Raw genomic sequence first — 20,600 nt, 5'->3', positions numbered from 1 at the left:
TATGATAAAAATTTTGAGATTTTTGGCAAAAAATTGCAATTTCTTGAGCTGCTTCGCCACGTCACGGCAAATCTCATTTGAGGCAGTCCTACACTAAAATATTTTTATAAAATGTGCCATACGGCCTCACATATGAATAGTAGAACTGCTCTTAGCAGCACTCACCTGGTCTATTTCAATCCCGTACCCATGACTGAGTCATGGCTGTGGGCGGGACAGGTCCAAGCAAATGCTGCATGAAGTAAATAGCCTGTGGACAAAGCCTGATGACTTAATGTGAACAGTCACCAACCGCCAAAATCTAGACAGATGGAATACATCCCAAATTGGGGTGCATAGCAAGGTGGAGGTCAACCACCGACCAATTCATTGTCTTGTTTTCATTTGTGGCCCTACCCTTGGCTCTGCCACAGCACCAAGGGTCTTAACTAAGGTCATGGCGGCCGCCATGAGTGCCCTTCACGCCAGGAGAATGGCTGTTCTGCCTTGCTTGGATGACCTCCTCATCAAGGGCTCAACCAGCGTGCAGATCTGTGTGGGCACCCTATCCCGCTTAGGGCGGCTTCTGACTCCAGTCAAATCATCCCCGGTCGCGTCAAAATCCGTCACCTCCCTGGGCATGTCCCTGGACACTCTTCGGGGCTTGATATTTCTCCCTCAAGTCAAGGCGACTGCTCTACAACAAGCGGTACACTGCCCTCTACGTACTCCTCTTGCTCCATACGATTCAGTATGAGAGTGCTAGGTACGATAGCGGTGGCTATAGAGGCAGTGCTGCTCGCTTAGCCACACCACCGCCCACTGCAGCTTGCGCTTCTAGCTGCCTGGGACAAGAGCCCCTTTTTCCTTGGACGAACTTTTCACCTGACACCTTCAGTCAGGTATGCGCTTTACTGGTGGCTTCAGTCCTCTTCCATATCGAGAAGGAGTTTTTCTCCCCCAAGTGGACTGGCTACTCCTGACCATGGTCCAATTGGACAATGCAACAGCTGTGGCCTATGTCAATCAGCAGGGAGGTACCAGCAGCAAGACAGCTTATCTCGAGATCCTCACCTGGACCGAATCGACGGTTGTCTGTGTTTTCAACGTTACACATACCGGGAGTAGAAAACTGGGTGGCGGACCTTCTAAGTCGCCAAGGCCTGGCCGCCGGAGAGTGGTTTCTCCACCCAGAAGTGTTCCCACACATCTGCACTCACTGGAGTACACCAGACGTGGAATTAATGGTGCGCTACAAAGAAATAATAATAATAATAATTTAATGGCCTCAAGGTTGAACGCAAAGGTACCCGCGTTCTTAGCCAGGTCACGTGACCCACAGTCCAATGGCGCGGATGCTCTAGTCTCCTGAAGTCGTTTCCGTCCAACTTACATGTTTTTCGCCTCTGCCCCTGCTGCCGCGAGTAATCAGGAAGATCAAGGCAGAAGGAGTCCCGGTGATACTAATAGCACCGGACTAGCCCAGGTGCGCCTGGTATGCTGAATTAGTACAATTGATCAGGGCGCCTCGTAAGCATCCCAGACTTGCTGACCCAAGGGCCCATTTCCCATCAGAACTCCAGAGCCCTGAAGCTGACGGCCTGGCCATTGAGACCTGGACTTTAAAAAGAGGGAGATTCTCTCCTGCGGTCATCTCCACCTTGTACAGTGCCCGAAAGCCGGGCTTCATCCCATATTTACCACCGTATGTGGAAAACTTTCCTTTTCCAGTGCAGGGAATCTAATGTCCAACCTATGCCTCTGGCGATCCCCAGAATTCTTGATTTTATTTTATTTTTATTTTTTTTTGCAGTCAGGTTGCAAAAGGGGTTGGCCCTCAGCTTCCTTAAGGGGCAGGTGTCATCTCTCTCAATATTCTATCAATACCACCTAGCTTGCAATCCGCAAGTCAAAACTGTCCTCAAGGGTGTTTCCCATCTAGTTTCCCTGTATAAACGATCGCTGGACCCATGGGACCTCAATCTCGTTTTGGACGGTATCCAGAGGTCCCCTTTTGAACCTCTTAAGGAATCTTCTCTTGCTCTTCTCTCCTGGAAGGTAACATTCTTAGTGGCGATTACGTCCATCAGACAAGTTTCGGAACTGACATCACTCTCTTGCCGCGAACCCTTTCTGATCTTTCATCAGGACAAGGTGATTCTACGCCCCCTTCCGGATTTTCTTCCGATGGTTATTTCCCCGTTTCATATGAACGAGGACATTGTTCTGACTTCCTTTTTGTCCACATCCAGTCCATAGGGTGGAAAGGTTTCTACATTCGCTAGATATTGTGAGGGCTCTCAGATATTACGTACCCAGGACAGCCCCTCTAAGAACATAGACTCCTTGTTCGTCATTCCTGAAAGGACCGGCAGCTTCATAGGCAACGCTGGCTCGCTGGATTCGCTCTGCGATCCAGGAAGTCTACCGCTTGCAACTTAAGCCCATTCCTAGTGGGCTGCGGACTTATTCCACGCAAGCAGTTGGCGCCCCTTGGGCCATTAGGCATCAGCCTTCAGTGGAACAGAGGTGTAAGGCTGCGACCTGGTCTTGCCTACATACTGTTTCAAAGCATTACTGAATCTATACCCAGGCTTCGGCTGAGGCGAACCTAGGTAGGAAAATTCTGCAAACGATAGTAGAGTACCTATCTCAGTAGGCGCTCCTGGCTATCTGGGACTGGTTCCTAGTCCTTGGGTTGCGTTGTTTATGGTTTACCCACCCATGGACTGCTTTAGGACGTCCCATGGTCCTGTGTCCACCAATGAGGCGTCAGAGAAAAACGGATTTTTGTGTACTCACCGTAAAATCGTTTTCTCTTAGCCATCATTGGGGGACACAGCACCCACCCTGTTGCCCTGTTGGGCCTTGGTTCTCTCAGTACCTTATTTGGTTATGACTTTTTTTCTTTTTTCATGTTCCTCTGTTGAGAAGTTTTTACTGTTTTTTTCTCCTACTGCTTGTGTACTAAAACTGAGGTTGCCTGGCCCGGCCAGGGGGTGTATACTGCAGAGGAGGAGCTATGCTTTTGCATCTACTTAGTGTCCTCCTATGGATAGGCAGCATAACACCCATGGTCCTGTGTCCCCCAATGATGGCTAAGAGAAAACTATTTTACGGTGAGTACACGTTTGAAAAGACCGATCCCAGACAAAACCATATAATCATCAATGGGCCCCTCTACTCTCGTTTGCATAGCTGATGCAAGTGTATCACTTAATCCATTTGTCTTCTCTTTAAAAATGGAACAGAAATACAGAAAGTATGAACGTGAACAGTGCCTAAATGTAATGAAACAAGAAGAGCTCATCCAGCACTTGACAATGTAGTAGTTTTTATGAGGAAATAATGACTAAGGACAACATTTTACTGTTGGAGCATTACTACAGATGCATCTCAATAAACTAGAATATCATAAAAAGTTAATTTATTTCAGTAGTTCAATACAAAAAGGGAAACTCATATTTTAGTCACTACAAACTGAATGATCTATTTCAACTGTTTATTTCTGTTAATGTTGATGATTATAGCTTACAATTACTGTTGAGCGAGTAGTTAACTATTCGTACTTGCTATGCTGTTAGTACTGTCCGCTACTCACATATTTATTATGAGTAGCAAGCGCAATGTAAGTCAATGGGAAATACTCGCTAAGTAGCGAGTAACCCGAAAGCCGTACTATTCGCTATTCGCACGAAAAGTACGGCTTTCGGGTTACTCCCTACTTAGCGAGTATTTCCCATTGATTTACATTGCGCCCGCTACTCGTAACGAATATGCGAGTAGCGGACAGTACTCGCTAACAGCATAGCGAATACGAATAGTTAACTACTCGCTCAAAACTACTTACAAACAATGAAAACCCAAAAGTCATTATATTAGAAAATTAGAATAATTACCACAAAACACCTGCAAAGGCTTCCTATGCATTTAAAATGGTCCCTTAGTCTGGTTCAGTAGGCTACACAATCATGGGGAAGACTGCTGACTTGACAGATGTCCAGAAGACAGTCATTGACTCACTCCAAAAGGAAGGTAAGCCACAAAAGGTAATTGCTAAAGTACCTGGCTGTTCAGAGTGCTGTATCCAAGCATATTAATTAATGGAAAGTTGAGTGGAAGGAAAAAGTGTCGTAGAAATAGGTGCACAAGCAACTGGGACAACCGCAGCCTTGATAGGATTTTTAAGAAAAGGCCATTCAAAAATTTGGTGGAGATTCACAAGAAGTGGACTGCTGCTGGAGTCAGTGCTTCTAGAGCCACCACACAGACGTATCCAGGACATGGGCTACAAGTGTCGCATTCCTTGTGTCAAGCCACTCATGACCAATAGACAACATCAGAATTGTCTTACCTGTGCCAAGAAGAAAAAGAACTGGACTGTAGCTCCGTGGTCGAAGGTGTTTTCAGATGAAAGTAAATTTTGCATTTAATTTGGAAGTTAAAGTCGCAGAGTCTGGAGGAAGAGTGGAGAGGCCACAATCCAAGCTGCTGAGGTCTAGTGTGAAATTGCCACAATCAGTGGTGGAATTGGGGAGCCATGTCATCTGCTAGTGTAGGTCCACTGTGTTTTATCAAGACCAAAGTCAACGCAGTCATCTACCAGGAAATTTTAGAGCACTTCATGCTTCCCTCTGCCAACAAGCTTTTCTTTATCGTTCCTTTGGGAGACCTTGACCTTGGGTGTTTAGCTTCTGCCTCCGGAGGACACACAAAGTACTACACTTAAAAGTGTAGCTCCTCCCTCTGAGCTTATACACCCCCTGGTGAGCCAGTCCCAGCCAGTTTATCGCTTTGTGTTCAGGAGGCATACATCCCCACATGCATTCTCATATGATTTTTTCCTTTTTGGAATGAGATTGAAGAAGTGCGGGTCCACGTCTGGACCCACGGCATGTCCCTTCTCACCCCACTGTGTCGGTGGTGTTGTAATGTTGATTCCAAGGCTGGAGCCTTACATGCCATGCTCCTTCACCATCCCTCCTGGGCTCTGGCTTGAAGTGGGAGCCAGCGCGGTCTCCATGCCTGGCAGGAGACCAGTCTCCATCCACAGCCCTTTAGGATCCTGCTGGACCGGAGCACTCAACCCCAGGGACCTGGCCCTGCGTCTCAGCAGCTAAGTACCTGAGACGTTTATATGTTGGGGATCCCTGTGCTTTATTGTATGGGGAGAGTGTGCTTACTGTATTTATCTTGGCATTTCCGGCGGGTTCTCTAGCTGTTGCCCGAGACCGTGCCGATGGTGCCTGCGCGTCGGCCTCGCCGCTCAAATTTAGGGTCCGGCTTTGCCGGAGGCCTAGTTTCTGTTCACTGCCCTCGCATGTCACTCATGCAGAGGGACAGGCTCGGCTCCTCCCGGCGGCCGTCCTGCACAGGGGAGGGACACTCCCCACTGCTGTGCGTGTCTCCTCCCCTGTAGGTCTCTATGGCCCTCCAGATCCCGCTCTCCTACAGGAACGCCCCAAGTCCCGCCCCCTCTCTTTGCTCCGGCGGCCATTTTTTCAGACAGGGTTCACTCTGCGCTGGCCTGCACTCTGCATCCCTGCTGAGGTGCTGTGCATTGGGGGTCCGGGCTTCGGGATCTGGAGGGCACACAACACCGCTGCCAGCGGTCTGGTAAGCCACAACCGGTCTCTGGTTGTGGACCTCTGTATATACTCTCTGGGGTTCATTCTCTTTGTAGAAGCTGTCCCCACTCCAGCAGCATGTCTCACACGAGGAGCAAGGCTCCAAAGCTTTATACTGTATGCGCTGCATGTAAGCTCCTGCTGCCTGAACCAAGCACCTATCCACATTGTGATGTCTGCTCTAACTTGGCGGTGCCACAGCCTGGAGTCTCACCCCCAGTGGTCTCTCAGGCTGCTCCTGCACCTGTGGCTGAACCCCCGGCTTGGGTAGAATCCTTTTCTAGGTCTATCTCCCAGTCTTTTGCATAGTCCATGGGACTTCTGTCCAGGACTTTGATGAATATGCATCAGCCCCCTTCACAGGGTGCCTCTACTGCTAAGGGTCCCTTAGGATCTCTATCATCTGACCTCCGTCCACCGGAGCTCACAGAGGATTCATAATCAGGGCCCAGACCCCGTCCTCCTAGGAGACGCAGGGTTTCCTCTCCTTCCTCATCCCGTGGCTCTGATTCAAGAGCTGACTCGCAGGATGAGGAGGATGCCTTTACAGGGGGCTCGGAGGCTAACTCCATGTACCCCATTGATCTTTCCGAGGGTGACTCAGATCTTAGTGACTTGATTGCTTCCATTAATTCTGTACTGGATCTCAATCCGCCAGTATCAGAGGAGCAACCCTCTCTGGCAGAAAAGCACCAGTTTACCTCGCCTAAGAGAGTAAAGAGTGTGTTCTTTAACCACTCCAGTTTTCAGGCCGCTGTGACCAAACCCAGGGCCTGTCCTGACAAACGCTTCCCAAAGCGTGGTTCTGATGACCGTTTTCCCTTTCCACCTGAGGTGGTCAAGGAGTGGGCTCATTCCCCATAGGTAGACCCTCCGGTGTCTAGGCTCTCAGCCCGGACCGTTGTGTCGGTGGCTGATGGCACCTGCCTTAAGGATTCCACTGACCGTCAGATTGACCTTCTGGCCAAATCTGTGTATGAAGCGGCGGGGGCCGCATTTTCCCCGACTTTTGCAGCAGTGTGGGCTCTCAAAGCCATCTCTGCTTCTCTAGAGGAGATGCATTCCCTCACCAGGGAATCTATGCCCGAGATGGTTGCCTTAACTTCTCAAGCTTCAGCTTTTTCATCTTATGCCATGTCTGCCATGCTGGAGGCTTCTCACCGCACTGCGGTGGCTTCGGCTAATTCCATCGTTATCCGCAGGATCTTGTGGTTTCGAGAGTGGAAGGCAGATGCTTCTTCTAAGAAACACCTTGCTGGGCTCCCTTTTGCTGGGTCCCGGCTGTTCGGAGAACAGCTGGATGAAATCATCAAAGAAGCTACTGGCGGGAAGAGTACTTCCATGCCACAAACCAAAACCAGGAAACCTGCCCAGGGTAGGATTCAGTCGAGGTTTCGCTCCTTTCGTTCCTCCAACTGGTCGTCCTCTAATCCCTCCGCCTTGTCTGCTAACTCAGCTAAGGACCAGAAATCCAACTGGTGCCCAAAAGCGCGTCCACAGAAGACCGCAGGAGGTTCTGCCACTAAGGCAGCCTCCTCGTGACTCTCTGCCCGCTCCGGCAACGTCCTTAGTCGGTGGCAGGCTCTCCCACTTTGGCGACTCTTGGTGTCAACACGTCTCCGATCAGTGGGTGAGAGATATCATCTACCACGGCTACAGGATAGAATTCTCTTCCAGCCCGCCAAACAGATTTTTTCTCTCAACTCCCCCCTGCTCCAAGGCCGCCGCCTTCTCATAGGCCGTGGCAGCCTTGCAGGCCAACAGAGTAATTGTACCAGTTCCTGCCCGGTAACGGTTCAGAGGTTTCTACTCAAATCTCTTCTTAGTTCCCAAAAAGGACGGTACCTTCCGGCCCATCCTGGATCTCAAGCTTCTCAACAAGCATGTTCAGGTGCGGCACTTTCGCATGGAGTCTCTGCGATCAGTCATTGCCTCAATGACCCAAGGGGATTTCCTGGCGTCCATCGACATCAGAGATGCCTATCTGCATGTGCCAATTGCAGTTTCACACCAGCGTTGGCTACGTTTTGCAATAGGCGAAGATCACTTCCAATTCGTGGCTCTCCCCTTCGGGTTAGCCACGGCCCCTCGGGTATTCACCAAGGTCATGGCAGCAGTGATTGCAGTTCTGCACCTCCAGGGGTTGGCAGTGATTCCTTACCTGGACGACCTTCTAGTCAAGTCTTCATCCAGCGCAGAATGTCAGCGGAGTGTCTCGCTCACTCTCGCCACTCTAGCCCAATTCGGGTGGCTTGTCAATCTTCCCAAGTCCACTCTGACTCCGACCCAGAGTCTCACGTACCTAGGGATGCAGTTCGAGACTTTGTCAGCTCTAGTGAAGTTGCCCTTAAACAAACAGCTGTCACTCCAGCTGGCGGTTCGCTCTCTTCTGAGGCCCCGCCGTTATACTCTCAGGCGTCTGATGCAGGTGCTGGGTCAAATGGTGGCGTCCATGGAGGCTGTTCCCTTTGCCCAGTTCCATCTGCGTCCCCTGCAGCTGGACATTCTCCGCTGTTGGGACAAGCGGCCTTCCTCCTTACACAAGTTAGTGGCTCTGTCGCCACGGACCAGGAGCTCCCTTCAGTGGTGGCTTCGGCCCTTCTCCCTGTCCCAAGGGCGCTCCTTCCTGGCCCCGTCCTGGGTGATTCTCACCACGGATGCCAGTCTATCCGGCTGGGGAGCGTTATGTCTCCACCACAGAGCGCAGGGCACTTGGACTCCGTCGGAGTCAGCCCTTTCAATCAATGTGCTGGAAACCAAAGCCGTGCTTCTAGCTCTCCTAGCTTTTCACCACCTGTTGGCGGGCAGGCACATTCGAGTCCAGTCAGACAACGCGACAGCGGTTGCCTACATCAATCACCAAGGCGGGACACGCAGCCGCCTGGCAATGATGGAGGTACAACGCATCCTCCAATGGGCGGAGGACTCCAAGTCCACCATATCCGCAGTCCACATCCCAGGCGTGGAAAACTGGGAGGCAGATTATCTCAGCCGTCAAAGCGTGGACGGTGGCGAGTGGTCCCTGCACCCGGCAGTGTTTCAGTCAATCTGCCGCAAATGGGGCACTCCGGACGTGGACCTAATGGCATCCCGTCACAACAACAAAGTTCCTGTTTACGTGGCTCGCTCCCACGATCCTCAGGCCTTCGCCGCGGACGCTCTGGTTCAAGACTGGTCCCAGTTTCGTCTTTCTTACGTGTTTCCCCCTCTAGCTCTCTTGTCCAGAGTCCTGCGCAAGATCAGAATGGAGGGCCGTCGAGTCATCCTCATTGCACCGGACTGGCCCAGGCGAGCTTGGTATCCGGACCTGCTCCATCTGTCCGCAGAGATACCGTGGCATCTCCCGGACCGTCCAGACCTACTCTCGCAAGGTCCGTTTTTCCGCCCGAATTCTGCGGCTCTCAAATTGACGGCGTGGCTCTTGAGTCCTGGATTTTGACGGCTTCTGGTATTCCTCCTGAAGTCATCTCCACTATGACTCGGGCCCGTAAGGCTTCCTCCGCTAAGATCTATCACAGGACTTGGAAAATGTTCCTGTCCTGGTGTCGCTCTTCCGGCCATCCTCCTTGGCCATTCTCTTTGCCGACCCTTCTGTCTTTTCTACAGTCCAGTCTGCAGCTAGGACTGTCCCTCAACTTTCTCAAGGGACAAGTCTCAGCTCTGTCAGTTCTGTTCCAGTGGCGTCTCGCCCGGCTGGCTCAGGTCCGCACCTTCATGCAAGGCGCGTCTCACATCATTCCGCCGTATCGGCGGCCCTTGGATCCCTAGGACCTTAACTTGGTCCTCACGGTATTGCAGAAACCCCCTTTTGAGCCTCTTAGGGAGGTTTCTTTGTATCGTCTTTCTCAGAAAGTGGCCTTTCTGGTTGCCATAACTTCTCTCAGGAGAGTCTCTGATTTGGCTGCGCTCTCTTTGGAGTCACCTTTTTTAGTCTTTCATCAAGACAAGGTGGTTCTCCATCCGACTCCGGACTTTCTTCCTAAGGTGGTCTCTCCTTTCCACCTTAACCAGGACATTACCCTAACTTCCTTCTGTTCGGCTCCTGTTCATCGCTTTGAGAAAGCGCTGCATACTCTAGATCTGGTGCGTGCTCTCCGGATCTATGTGTCTCGCTCCGCTGCGCTTAGGTGGTGCACCTCTCTTTTTGTGCTAACCACAGGTCGGCGCAAGGGCCTCCCTGCTTCTAAGCCGACCTTAGCCCGTTGGATTAGATCGACCATTTCGGACGCCTACCAGAGTACTCAGGTGCCTCCCCCGCCGGGGATCAAGGCACACTCGACCAGAGCTGTCGGTGCTTCTTGGGCTTTTAGGCACCAGGCTACGGCTCAACAAGTCTGTCAGGCTGCCACTTGGACTAGCCTGCATACCTTCTCGAAGCACTACCAAGTGCATGCTCATGCTTCGGCAGATGCGAGCTTGGGCAGACGCATCCTTCAGGCGGCTGTCGCCCATTTGTGAAGTTAGGTTCTGCCTACTTCTTAGTTTTTCTGTTTATTCCCACCCAGGGACTACTTTGGAACGTCCCAAGGTCTGGGTCTCCCAAAGGAACGATAAAGAAAGAGAGAATTTTGTTTACTTACCGTAAATTCTTTTTCTTATAGTTCCGTATTGGGAGACCCAGCACCCTCCCTGTTGCCTGTTGGTAATTTCTTGTTCCGCGTGTTATCACCGGCTGTTGTTGTGGACAGAGTCTCCGGTTGTTCCGGCTCTTGCTCTGTTCTACTTGTGGGTGGCTATTCTCCTTCAGCTTTTGCACTAAACTGGCTGGGACTGGCTCACCAGGGGGTGTATAAGCTCAGAGGGAGGAGCTACACTTTTAAGTGTAGTACTTTGTGTGTCCTCTGGAGGCAGAAGCTAAACACCCAAGGTCTGGGTCTCCCAATACGGAACTATAAGAAAAAGAATTTACGGTAAGTAAACAAAATCCTCTTTTTTGGAGTTAGAAATATCATTTCCAGCAGGACATGGCACCTGTCAACACTGCCAAAAGTACCAATACCTGGTTTACTAACCACAGTATCATTGTGCTTGAATGGCCAGCAAACTCGCCTGACCTACACCCCATTGAGAACCTATGTGGTATTATCAAAAGGAAGATGAGAGACACCAGGTCCAACAATGCAGACACTGAAGACTGCTATCAAAGCAACTGGGCTTCCATAACACCTTAGCAGTGCCACAGACTGATCAACTCCATGCCACGCCGCATTGATACAGTAATTCATGCAAAAGGAGCCCTAACCAAGTACTGAGTGCATTTACTGTACATACTTTTCAGTAGGCCAACATTTCTGAGTTTAATATCATTTTTTCAGTTGGTCTTATATAATATTCTAATTTTCGGAGATAATGACTTTTTGGTTTTCATTGGCTGTAAGCCATAATAATCAACATTAACAGAAATGAACATTGAAATGGATCACTCTGTGTGTAATGACTCAATATAATGTGTTTCCCTTTTTGTATTGAATTACTGAAATAAATTAACTTTTTGATGATATTCTAATTTATTGAGATGCACTTGTATATTTGTGGACCTCCTAATGGAGAATTATCCTCTGCTGTGTACTGTCACGGTACTTCCATTTATAACCAATGCCTAGTATAAAATTCCAAAATCTTAGTGCAGGAAGCTATCTTCGATGACTATATCATGTAGGGTCCGCTCCTTAGTCGTCATATAATTGTTAAGCAGAGGTCTATAGGAATCATTTGGTAGCTTGTAGGGTAGTTGTAGTGATGAAGATGTTAATCAACCGCATGTGATACCTTCAGTAGGTCAATGATTATAAAATCTTGGTTAAAATTGTTCTGTTTTCTATGACAGTGTTATCAAAGGCAAACTTATTGACCAATGTCATGAATAATACATCGGTAAGTTGTGTTTTTTTTATCACAATTTATAGATATTTTATAGCTAAATAAAACAAATGTGTTCTTTGTGGAGAGCACAGATGGATAAAATGGTGCCTTAATTCTAAGACGTCTTCAAAAATCTGGTGGAATTATATGGCTATTTTTATTTTATTTTTATTCCGGCTGTACGTTTGCTGTAGGTTATGTGGACAAAATGTCTTTTCAGGTGGATTCTGCCTGGAACCCAGGTACAAAAGCACTGCAGAAAGAATGAACATAATTCAGAGCTATGTGAAAACTACATTATTGTGCACATGTTCAATCTGTCGTTACTGGGGATGATCGAATACCTCAAATATTCAGCTTCGTGAATATTTGCTGAATAGGTCGCCGCTATTTGACTATTCACGAATATTCGATGCGCAATGTAAGCCTATGGGAAACCCGAATAACAACTATTCGGAACTATTCAGGCTTCCCATAGACTTACATTGCGCATCGTATATTCACATAGCGGCAAGCTATTCATCTGATATTCGCAAAGCCGAATATTTGAGGTATTCGATCATCCCTAATCGTTACTTCTTTTTTACATTTTTATTTTTTTTTAGTAAGATATTAGATGTGCACAAGCTCGGAAACACTGGTTTTCAGCTGTGGAATGTGCTTTATGTGTCTCTATACTATGACAGCTGTGTAAGAGGAGCACATTAAGTCATTACTAAAAGAAAGAGGAGACTGGACTCTTCACAAACAAATATTTTTTATCTTCACACCAAAAGTGTTAAAAGAAGTTAAAGTTTACTTCCAATTATATAGAGGAAAGATGTTAGAACAGGAGGATGCTCAGTATTAGTTCTTCTAATTCTCGTGCATAATGGATCCTATCTCTCAGCACAGATCAGCCGCTGACCTTTCTGCCGGCTGCTCCCATCTATATATTGAGAGACTTCACATCCTGCTCTACCTCTCAGGCTGCTGTACCTAGTAAACGAGTCGGGGAAGTTGATTGACGCCACCTTCTTTAAAGGGAATTATCACCAGGTTTTTTCCTACAACATCTGAGAAAAGCAAGATATATGGACAGAGATGCTGATTCCAGCAATGTGTCATTTACTGGGCTCCTTGCTGTAGTTTTGATAAAATGACTGTGTTTGCTGTTGATAAAAAGGACTGCTTTATCAGTAAGAGATTATCATAACTACATTAAGCAGACCATTAAGTGACAAGTCACGGGAAGCAGGGTCTCAGTCTTCAAATGATGTTGCTTGTCGATTAGGCTGCAAACCCTAGTGACAGATTTCCTTTTAAAGGGACAAGTACAGTCGCTCGTACATCATGCAGGGCTAATCACTTAACGTGTAACTGTTTACTTTAATTTGTCTCTAATAGTAATGTAAAGCAAACAATTTTAATAAACTTTCAAAAACCTTATAAAAGAAATCCAGAAGAAAACCTTTCAAAATCCTAGAAGATGTTCCCTTATGCGGTTTCTGAATCAGACACTTGCTCGTTGCATCTCCAGATACTGAATACGGCTTCCAAGGGTGGGGGAGGAGCCTATACAGTGTGCGCACTCCTGGCTGATCCCATGCACTGTATGTCAGTGCATCGGTAGTTCACCTCACATTGGTGAGCTCTGTCCACTGTTGGTTATCAGCACACAGCTCTTCTGCCTCATCAGCTGATCATTCAGTGTTTCAGTAACATCGGCAGTTCACCTCACAGTGCTGAGCTCTGTCCACTGTTGGTTATCAGCACACAGCTCTTCTGCCTCATCAGCTGATCATTCAGTGTTTCAGTAACATCGGTAGTTCACCTCACAGTGCTGAGCTCTTTCTGCCGTTGGTTGTCAGCACACAGGTCCTTTTGCCCCATCAGCTTGTTCCGGTTCTGCTCAGTGACATAAACATCTTTATCAATGATTTAGTTAAAGTAATAGAGGGTAAACTGATTACATTTTCTGATGATACAAAGCTAGGAGGAATAACAGTGGGCAGTAAGTAACAGAATGGTTTTTAACAGGGAGAAATGCAAAGTCCAACATCTGGCCAAGAAAAATTAAAAAAGCATATACAGACTGAACATGAGTCAACAGTGGGATGCAGCAGCAAAAAGGGCAAACACAATTTTGGGATGTGTTAACAGAAGCATACAGAATAGATCACATGAAGTAATTGGCTCCCTGTATTATTCTTTGGTCAGACCTCATTTAGAATTATGTGTCTAGTAGTGGGCATCAAATTTTAAAAAAAGACATCCACAAACCAGAGCAAGTTCAGAGAAGGGCAACCAGAATGGTGACCAGTCTACAAACCATGTCCTATAAGGAACGGTTACAGGATTTGGGAATGTTTAGCTTGCAAAAAAGAAGATTGAGAAGAGACTTAATAGCCATCTACAAATATTTCAAGGGCTGTCATACTGTAAAGGAATCAGCCCTATTCTCATTTGCACAAGGAAAGACTTCAAGCAATGGGATGAAATGGATTGAGAGGAGAAACCGATTAGATATTAGAAAAAACTTTGACAGTGAGGGTGATCAATGAGTAGAATAGGCTCTACAAGAGGTAGTGAGCTCCCTTTCAATGAAAGCAAGAGGAAAGGGGTCAGGTCACTACTAGGAGAAGACATCGGTTGCAGTGGAAACTGGGTTCAGCAGGAGTACAAGCGGAATTGGAATATCCTGAAATCGGCAACTTTTTAAAAACTCATTCTTTATTTTCCAAAATGTCATACAAAATTTGTAAGATCCAGACATAAAAGCCAAAAAATAGTCCATGGTATCTAGCTTATGAACAACAAACGCGTTTCGGACGCGGGTCCTTATTCTTTATTATTTATTATATTATTTATTTATTATTTATTATTATAAAGAACACTACAAAATGCCATTATTTATGTCATATCTGTTAACTTGCCTGGAATAAACCAATCAGGAAAGAACACATTCAAACAAAAAAAATACATAAAACAGGATGTATGTTTTATGTATGTTATATTTTTATTTTTGTTGTTCATAAGCTATCTAACATAGATTTTTTTTTGGGGGGGAGATTTTACGTCTTGATGTTACAAGTTTTCTACGAAATTTTAAGAAGTTGCCGATTGCTGGATATTTCTTATTCCTCTTGTGCCCCTTCAATGGAGGTCTTCAAATAGAGACTGGACAGACATCTGCATGGGATGATATAGTGAATCCTGCTGTGAACAGGGGGTTGGACCAGTGACTCTGGAGGTCCCGTCTATCTCTACCATTCTATGATTCTGAATAGATGTATAGCTCTAGAAATCTCTATCTAAATTTATATCTGCCTCTAATGTTAACAGACTGTGGACAGTTGTAGTGTGTAGTGCATAATACATTTAGTGATTGTCCTGAGGCACACAGGAGCAGCTGATGTTGGGGGAGACCTCCAGGGGGTCTCTCAGGGTCTCTGAGGAGGATTCCAAATCAGAACTACGCAGATTAATCAGGAGAAATGACCACACAGAGACATGTCTCTATCCGGGAGATGCTCAATGCTCTTCTGACCCTAGTATTCAAAAATAATATAATATATATATATATATATATATATATATATATATATATATATATATATATATATATACAGCTTACTCAATACATCCACGTTATCTATTAACCAGCTAGCCGGGCATAGTTCATTGCTTGTTTGAACAGCCTTAGCAACATTCGTTAGCAAAACATTCAAGTGTGTTTAGACATAGATGAGAGTATATGAATGGAACAATGTCAGTTACTTATTCTGTTCTATTCATGAATGTCAGTTACTCATCTGAAACTACAGATCAGCATTCCTCTATGAATAGAAGAATGCTAGTTACTTATCTGAAACCACAGACAGGTATCTCTTCCATTCATGAATGTCCGTTACTTATTCATGAACTAAAACTTATTCTACTTAGCCCTGAGCATAATTTGTGTTGGTTATACATTCCGTTAATATTTCAATTAGGTATATATGGAGAAGCAGTACATAAAGCATTCAAAGGACAGATTATCTTATTATACTGGACAAACGATTCATAGCCTAAGCCTTCACACTGACAGAACACTGAATACTGCTGATGTCACTGAGCAGAACCAGCTGACTGAACTGAGCTGCCTGCCGACTACCTCACATTCCGGAGCTCTGTCCGCTGTTGGTTTACTGCTGATGTACTGACATACAGTGCAAGGGATTCAGCCAGGAGTGCGCACACTGTGTAGGCTCCGTTCCTACCCTTCGTGGAGCTGAATAGGGATTTACCCTGACAACAAGCAAATGTCTCATTTAGAAACCGCATAAGGAAATCTCTTCTAAAAAGTTTTTGAAAGGCTTTCTTCCGAATATCATTTATAAGGTGTTTTTTTAAAAAAAAAAAAAAGTTTGGTAAAATTGCTTGCTATATCTTATTATTAGATTCAAATTAAAACAACAGTTATTCTTCAAATACACCATCTCCTCTGCTTGTTTTCCCTCCATCTCCATCCTAGTCCTGGTTCTCTGGCAGCTGGCTTTATAGAGCCAGAGAAGGGTGGAGATAGTATGAAAACAAGCAGGTGGGAAAGTGCCCTTAAATGATTAGCCCCGCCATAATGCACCGAGCGCTTGGACTTTGTTATAACAGTCTTTCTATGCTGACAGACTCCCTTTAAAGCTAGCTTGGATAGAAGAATGATTTAGAAAAACAATTACTATGCATTATACTGCACTATAATCTTAATTTAGAAAAACAATTCTCCTGCTCTTCACTACTATTGACTAATTCTGATTTGCAGACGTCCTAACCAGTATTGGTAATGTTATATTTTTTGTTGTTAAAACTTACTAATTGCCATAAATTACTTTTTGTTAAATTACACAAGAGTAGTAGAAACATCATAGAGCCTTTAATCTTACCATTTGAACAGTCCTGAAAAGTAAAGAAAATTTCTTCATTGGGAGAATAATAAAGAGGATCAAAGGATTTCCATACATGAGGACTAGAATTGGTTGCAAATCGTCTTTTGGGACCTATTCCATCTGCCACATCAGTAATATTTTTCCACAGGATGGGAGTCCTATGAACGGCACCTTACTTGAATGTGTCTACGGTTCTTCTTTTGATTAGCTGGTCTGGGGCAATGTCACATTTGCATCACGCCACAATAATGACGTTGCTCTACGCTGGTTAATCAGAAGAAGAGAAACAGACGCCATCAGGTAAGAGATGGATCTCAACAGTCCGAATAATGACGTTGCTCTACGCTGGTTAATCAGAAGAAGAGAAACAATGCCATCAGGTAAGAGACAGTTCTCAAGGCTGCCATCCAGTGGCCAAAGATTACTGATGTGGCTGATGGACCAGGTCCTACAAAACAATTTGCGCTTACTCTAATAAGGACATATTTGCATTATCTCTTGAGTACGAATATCTATAAAAAGAAACCCTTATCCCTTCGTGTTGCATTTGTAATTACTTTAATAGTATCATACCTATTTCATTAACAGTTCTTTTTTTTTTTTTCTTCAGCCTTATGTTAGCTTTCAGACATTTTTTGTTGACTGTGTTGTTAGTGTTGTCTAAGCCTACTGTTTTGTAACTTTTTGCATGCCCTGCCTAAATTTGTTTTGTATTTCTATGTAAAATGGAGACTGAGCATATGGTAATGAAGTTCAACCTCAGAAAAGACGATATTGTAAATGATGCTAATGAAGTGATCTCACAACAGCCGCTTGAAAGTCGAATGTTAGCAAACATTCTCAACAACCAGGACTCTTCATCTGAATCTGATCTGCCATGGGAGGAAAAATATGAAAAACTGTGGGTTGACAAAGAGAAAAAAGATGTAAAATCTCATTTTAAGGACATTACGGCTGAGCTGAAGCAAAAGTTTGGGGAAATGTATCATAAGAAAAAGAGTTCTGTAAAGACTGATCAAGAGCGGAGTTTGTATAAACTGGATAATGAAGGCAATGATTTAGCGAAAAAAAAGCTTGCTTCACCCTCTGAAAAACTTCCATTAGCTGCTGGACATAAAAACCCAAGCTGCAAAGTAACTTCTACAATGCCTGTAAACCGGGAGAGCAAGGTATTAGGAAACCATTGTTCCAACAAACTTAACAACAAAGCTCAGGAGCACGACTCTGCTAAAAAGGAACCTGGTCCTGTAGTAGAAAAAGACTATCACGCATCTAGTGATACTAGTTTTCCATTGCAGAAGCATTTGGGAAACAATTTGTCATTATCTTCTCAAAAAACAATGAACAATATTTCATATCCAACCTCTGAAATATCAGGCAATGAGCATGCTGAAAGAAATGTGCCCGCCGAGAAACCGGATGGCGCACTACACCATTTTACAAGCAGTAGCAAGCATCAGAATAGTAATGTGGAAGGTGAAGATCCTAGCAAGAATCTAGACACACAATTGGATCAAGAGATGAGAAGATTTAAGAACGAGGTAGGAATGCTACAGACGGTGTTCCTGAATTTGACCAGGGAGAGAGAACAACTCCAGAAAGAGGTAGAGGATTGCCATCTTCAGACCCTATGTCTCTGCTTCTCTCTGAATAGAACTTTAATATTTACTTCTCTTGTCCTGTAGAAGAAGGTTTCATTGGAGGCTACAATGTGAACTTTGGGTGCCATCTTCCCTTCAATGTATCTGTCATTCTAGATAAACAGATTTTCATTGTACTGTCCTTTTGCTGTGGTGTGCGCTTCGGTTACTCTTCCATCTCCAGTGTGTTCTGCTCACCATCCGTATTCATTCTCGCCTTTCATTAATTGGCTTCTGTTGTGTGATCATTTTCATTAATCTCATAATTATGAAATCCATCATTGTGCGGTTTGCTGTATGTTCCTCACTTTTCTTCACCTTTTTGACTATTTTTGTGGAGAACTTCATAGAGTTTACTATTGATCTTACTTTCTGTAGGTTGTGGGAGAAAAGGCAGCAAATCTAAGTAAAGAAGTGGAATCGGAAAAGTTAAAAAGCGGTGGCAAATCTGGTGTAGAAGTTGAAACTAATATTCAAGTAAACGAAAAATCTAAAGCCAGCTCACCTAAGGGGTAAATAAAGTAATAATACTTAGAGGAGTATACGCATCTACAGTTGACACCAGAAGTTTACATACACGATCTAAAAAGACACAAATGCATGTTTTTCTCACTATCTGACATGAAATCTGAATAAACCTTTCTCGTTTTAGGTCAATTAGGATTACCAAAATTAGTTATATTTGCCAAATGCCAGAATAATGTGAGAGAATGTTTTAAAGCATTTTTATTACTTTCTGCAAAGTCAAAGCTTTACATACACTAAGAATAGTATGCCTTTAAACAATATGGGACAGCCAATAGGATGTCATGTTTTTTTTAAGCTTCTGATAGGCTTATTGGTAACATCTGAGTTTAATTAGAGACACACCTGTGGATGTATTTTAATCCACACCTGAAACACACTGCTTCTTTGTGTAACATCATGGGAAAGTCAAAAGAAATCAGCCAAGATCTCTCTAAGAGAATTGTGAACTTGCAGAAGTCTGGTTCATCCTTGGGTGCAATTTCCAGATATCTAAAGGTGCCTCGTTCATCTGTACAAACAATTATATGCATGTACAGACAAGATGGGAATGTCCAGCCATTATACCGCTCAGGAAGGAGACAGGTTCTGTGTACCAGATAAGAACGTGCTTTGGTCAGACATGTGCATATCAACCCAAGAACAAAAGCAATAGACCTTGTAAAGATGCTGGCACAAGCTGGTAAGAGTGTGTCATTATCCACAGTGAAACAAGTACTGTATCAACATGGGCTGAAAGGCCACTCTGCCAGGAAGACTTCATTACTCTAGAAGAAACCTAAAAAAGCCACATAATGTTTGCAAATGCACAGAGGAACAAAGCCCTTAATTTTTGGAGAAATGTCCTGTTGTCTGACAAAACTAAAATTGAACTGTTTGGAAATAATGACCATCGTTACATTGGGAAGGAAAAAGGGAAAAGCTTTGAAGCCTAAGAACACCATCCCAATTGTGAAACACGGTTGTGGCAGCATCATGTTTTTGGGATATTTTATTCACGATAAAACTAATGTATCAGTATGATGCCTCAGATCGATACGAGTTCATATATACCAGACATGTAGACTTTTTCTTTTATCTAAGGGGTTAAAAAAAAATCTGAATTTTGACCAAAAAAAGAATTGCGCTTTGTGCCATTATATACGACCCGTAGCGTTTCCATTTTTGGCGATATGGTGCTCAGTGAGAGGTTATTTTTTGCATCTTGAGCTGATGTTTTTAATGAGGACATTTTTGTGAAAAGGTGAGTTTCAGTAAAAACATACCTTTTATTGTCAATTAAAAGTCTATAATGATGGTATAAATTTTTCAACACTATGCGGCCTTAATCAGTGATTAATTAGTGATGGCGCCAGAAACGTGTTGAAAAATTTTATACCATCATTATGGACTTTTTCACAGTGAGTTTTTTTCCTTTGATGTTTTTAATTACCGTATTTTTCGCTTTATAAGACGCACCTGATTATAAGACGCACCCCCAAATTTGGTGAAGGAATAGAGAATTTTTTAATAAATGGGGTCCGTCTTATAATGCCAGTGTCCGTCTAACAAATCATATAGGGTATATGTCCCTCATAGCCCCCCCCATCCTAAAATTAGCTTTCTGAATCTGGATATGGCCCAGTGATGCCACATGTCCCCTATGCCTGGCACACATCCTCTATGGCTGGCACACAGCCCACTGTGGCTGGCACATGACCCACTGTGGCTGGCACAGGACCCACTGTGGCTGGCACAGGACCCACTGTGGCTGGCACACGGCCCCCTGTGGCTGGCACACGGCCCCCTGTGGCTGGCACACGGCCCCCTGTGGCTGGCACACGGCCCCATGTGGCTGGCACACGGCCCCATGTGGCTGGCACACGGCCCCATGTGGCGGCACACGGCCCCATGTGGCTGCACACGGCCCCATGTGGCTGCACACGGCCCACTATTGCTGGCACACAGCCCCATGTGGCGGCACACAGCCCCATGTGGCGGCACACGGCCCCATGTGGCGGCACATGGCCCACTATTGCTGGCACATGGCCCCCTGTGTTAGATATCGCCCCATGCTGCTGCTT

The 20,600-nt window shown here is 45.2% G+C and overlaps 1 protein-coding gene across 7 annotated transcripts in view; it reads left to right on the top strand.

Moving 5' to 3' along the window:
* Positions 1-20,600, top strand: part of ANKRD26 (ankyrin repeat domain containing 26) — a 230,837-nt gene that overhangs the window by 123,088 nt on the left and 87,149 nt on the right. For 5 of the 7 annotated variants that reach the window (XM_075345040.1, XM_075345039.1, XM_075345038.1 and 2 more), the window contains 3 exons: positions 11,434-11,480; positions 17,104-17,976; positions 18,391-18,524. In XM_075345040.1, the coding sequence (XP_075201155.1) occupies positions 11,434-11,480; positions 17,104-17,976; positions 18,391-18,524 (1,054 nt within the window). The remainder of the gene's footprint in view (positions 1-11,433; positions 11,481-17,103; positions 17,977-18,390; positions 18,525-20,600) is intronic. The other 2 variants (XM_075345041.1, XM_075345045.1) reach the window with 2 other exon arrangements.

This window comes from Anomaloglossus baeobatrachus, chromosome 4 (assembly GCF_048569485.1).
Source record: "Anomaloglossus baeobatrachus isolate aAnoBae1 chromosome 4, aAnoBae1.hap1, whole genome shotgun sequence".
Classification (NCBI taxonomy): domain Eukaryota; kingdom Metazoa; phylum Chordata; class Amphibia; order Anura; family Aromobatidae; genus Anomaloglossus; species Anomaloglossus baeobatrachus.
Note: the sequence above shows the minus strand (reverse complement) of the source record. Positions and strands in the feature narration are given on the sequence as shown.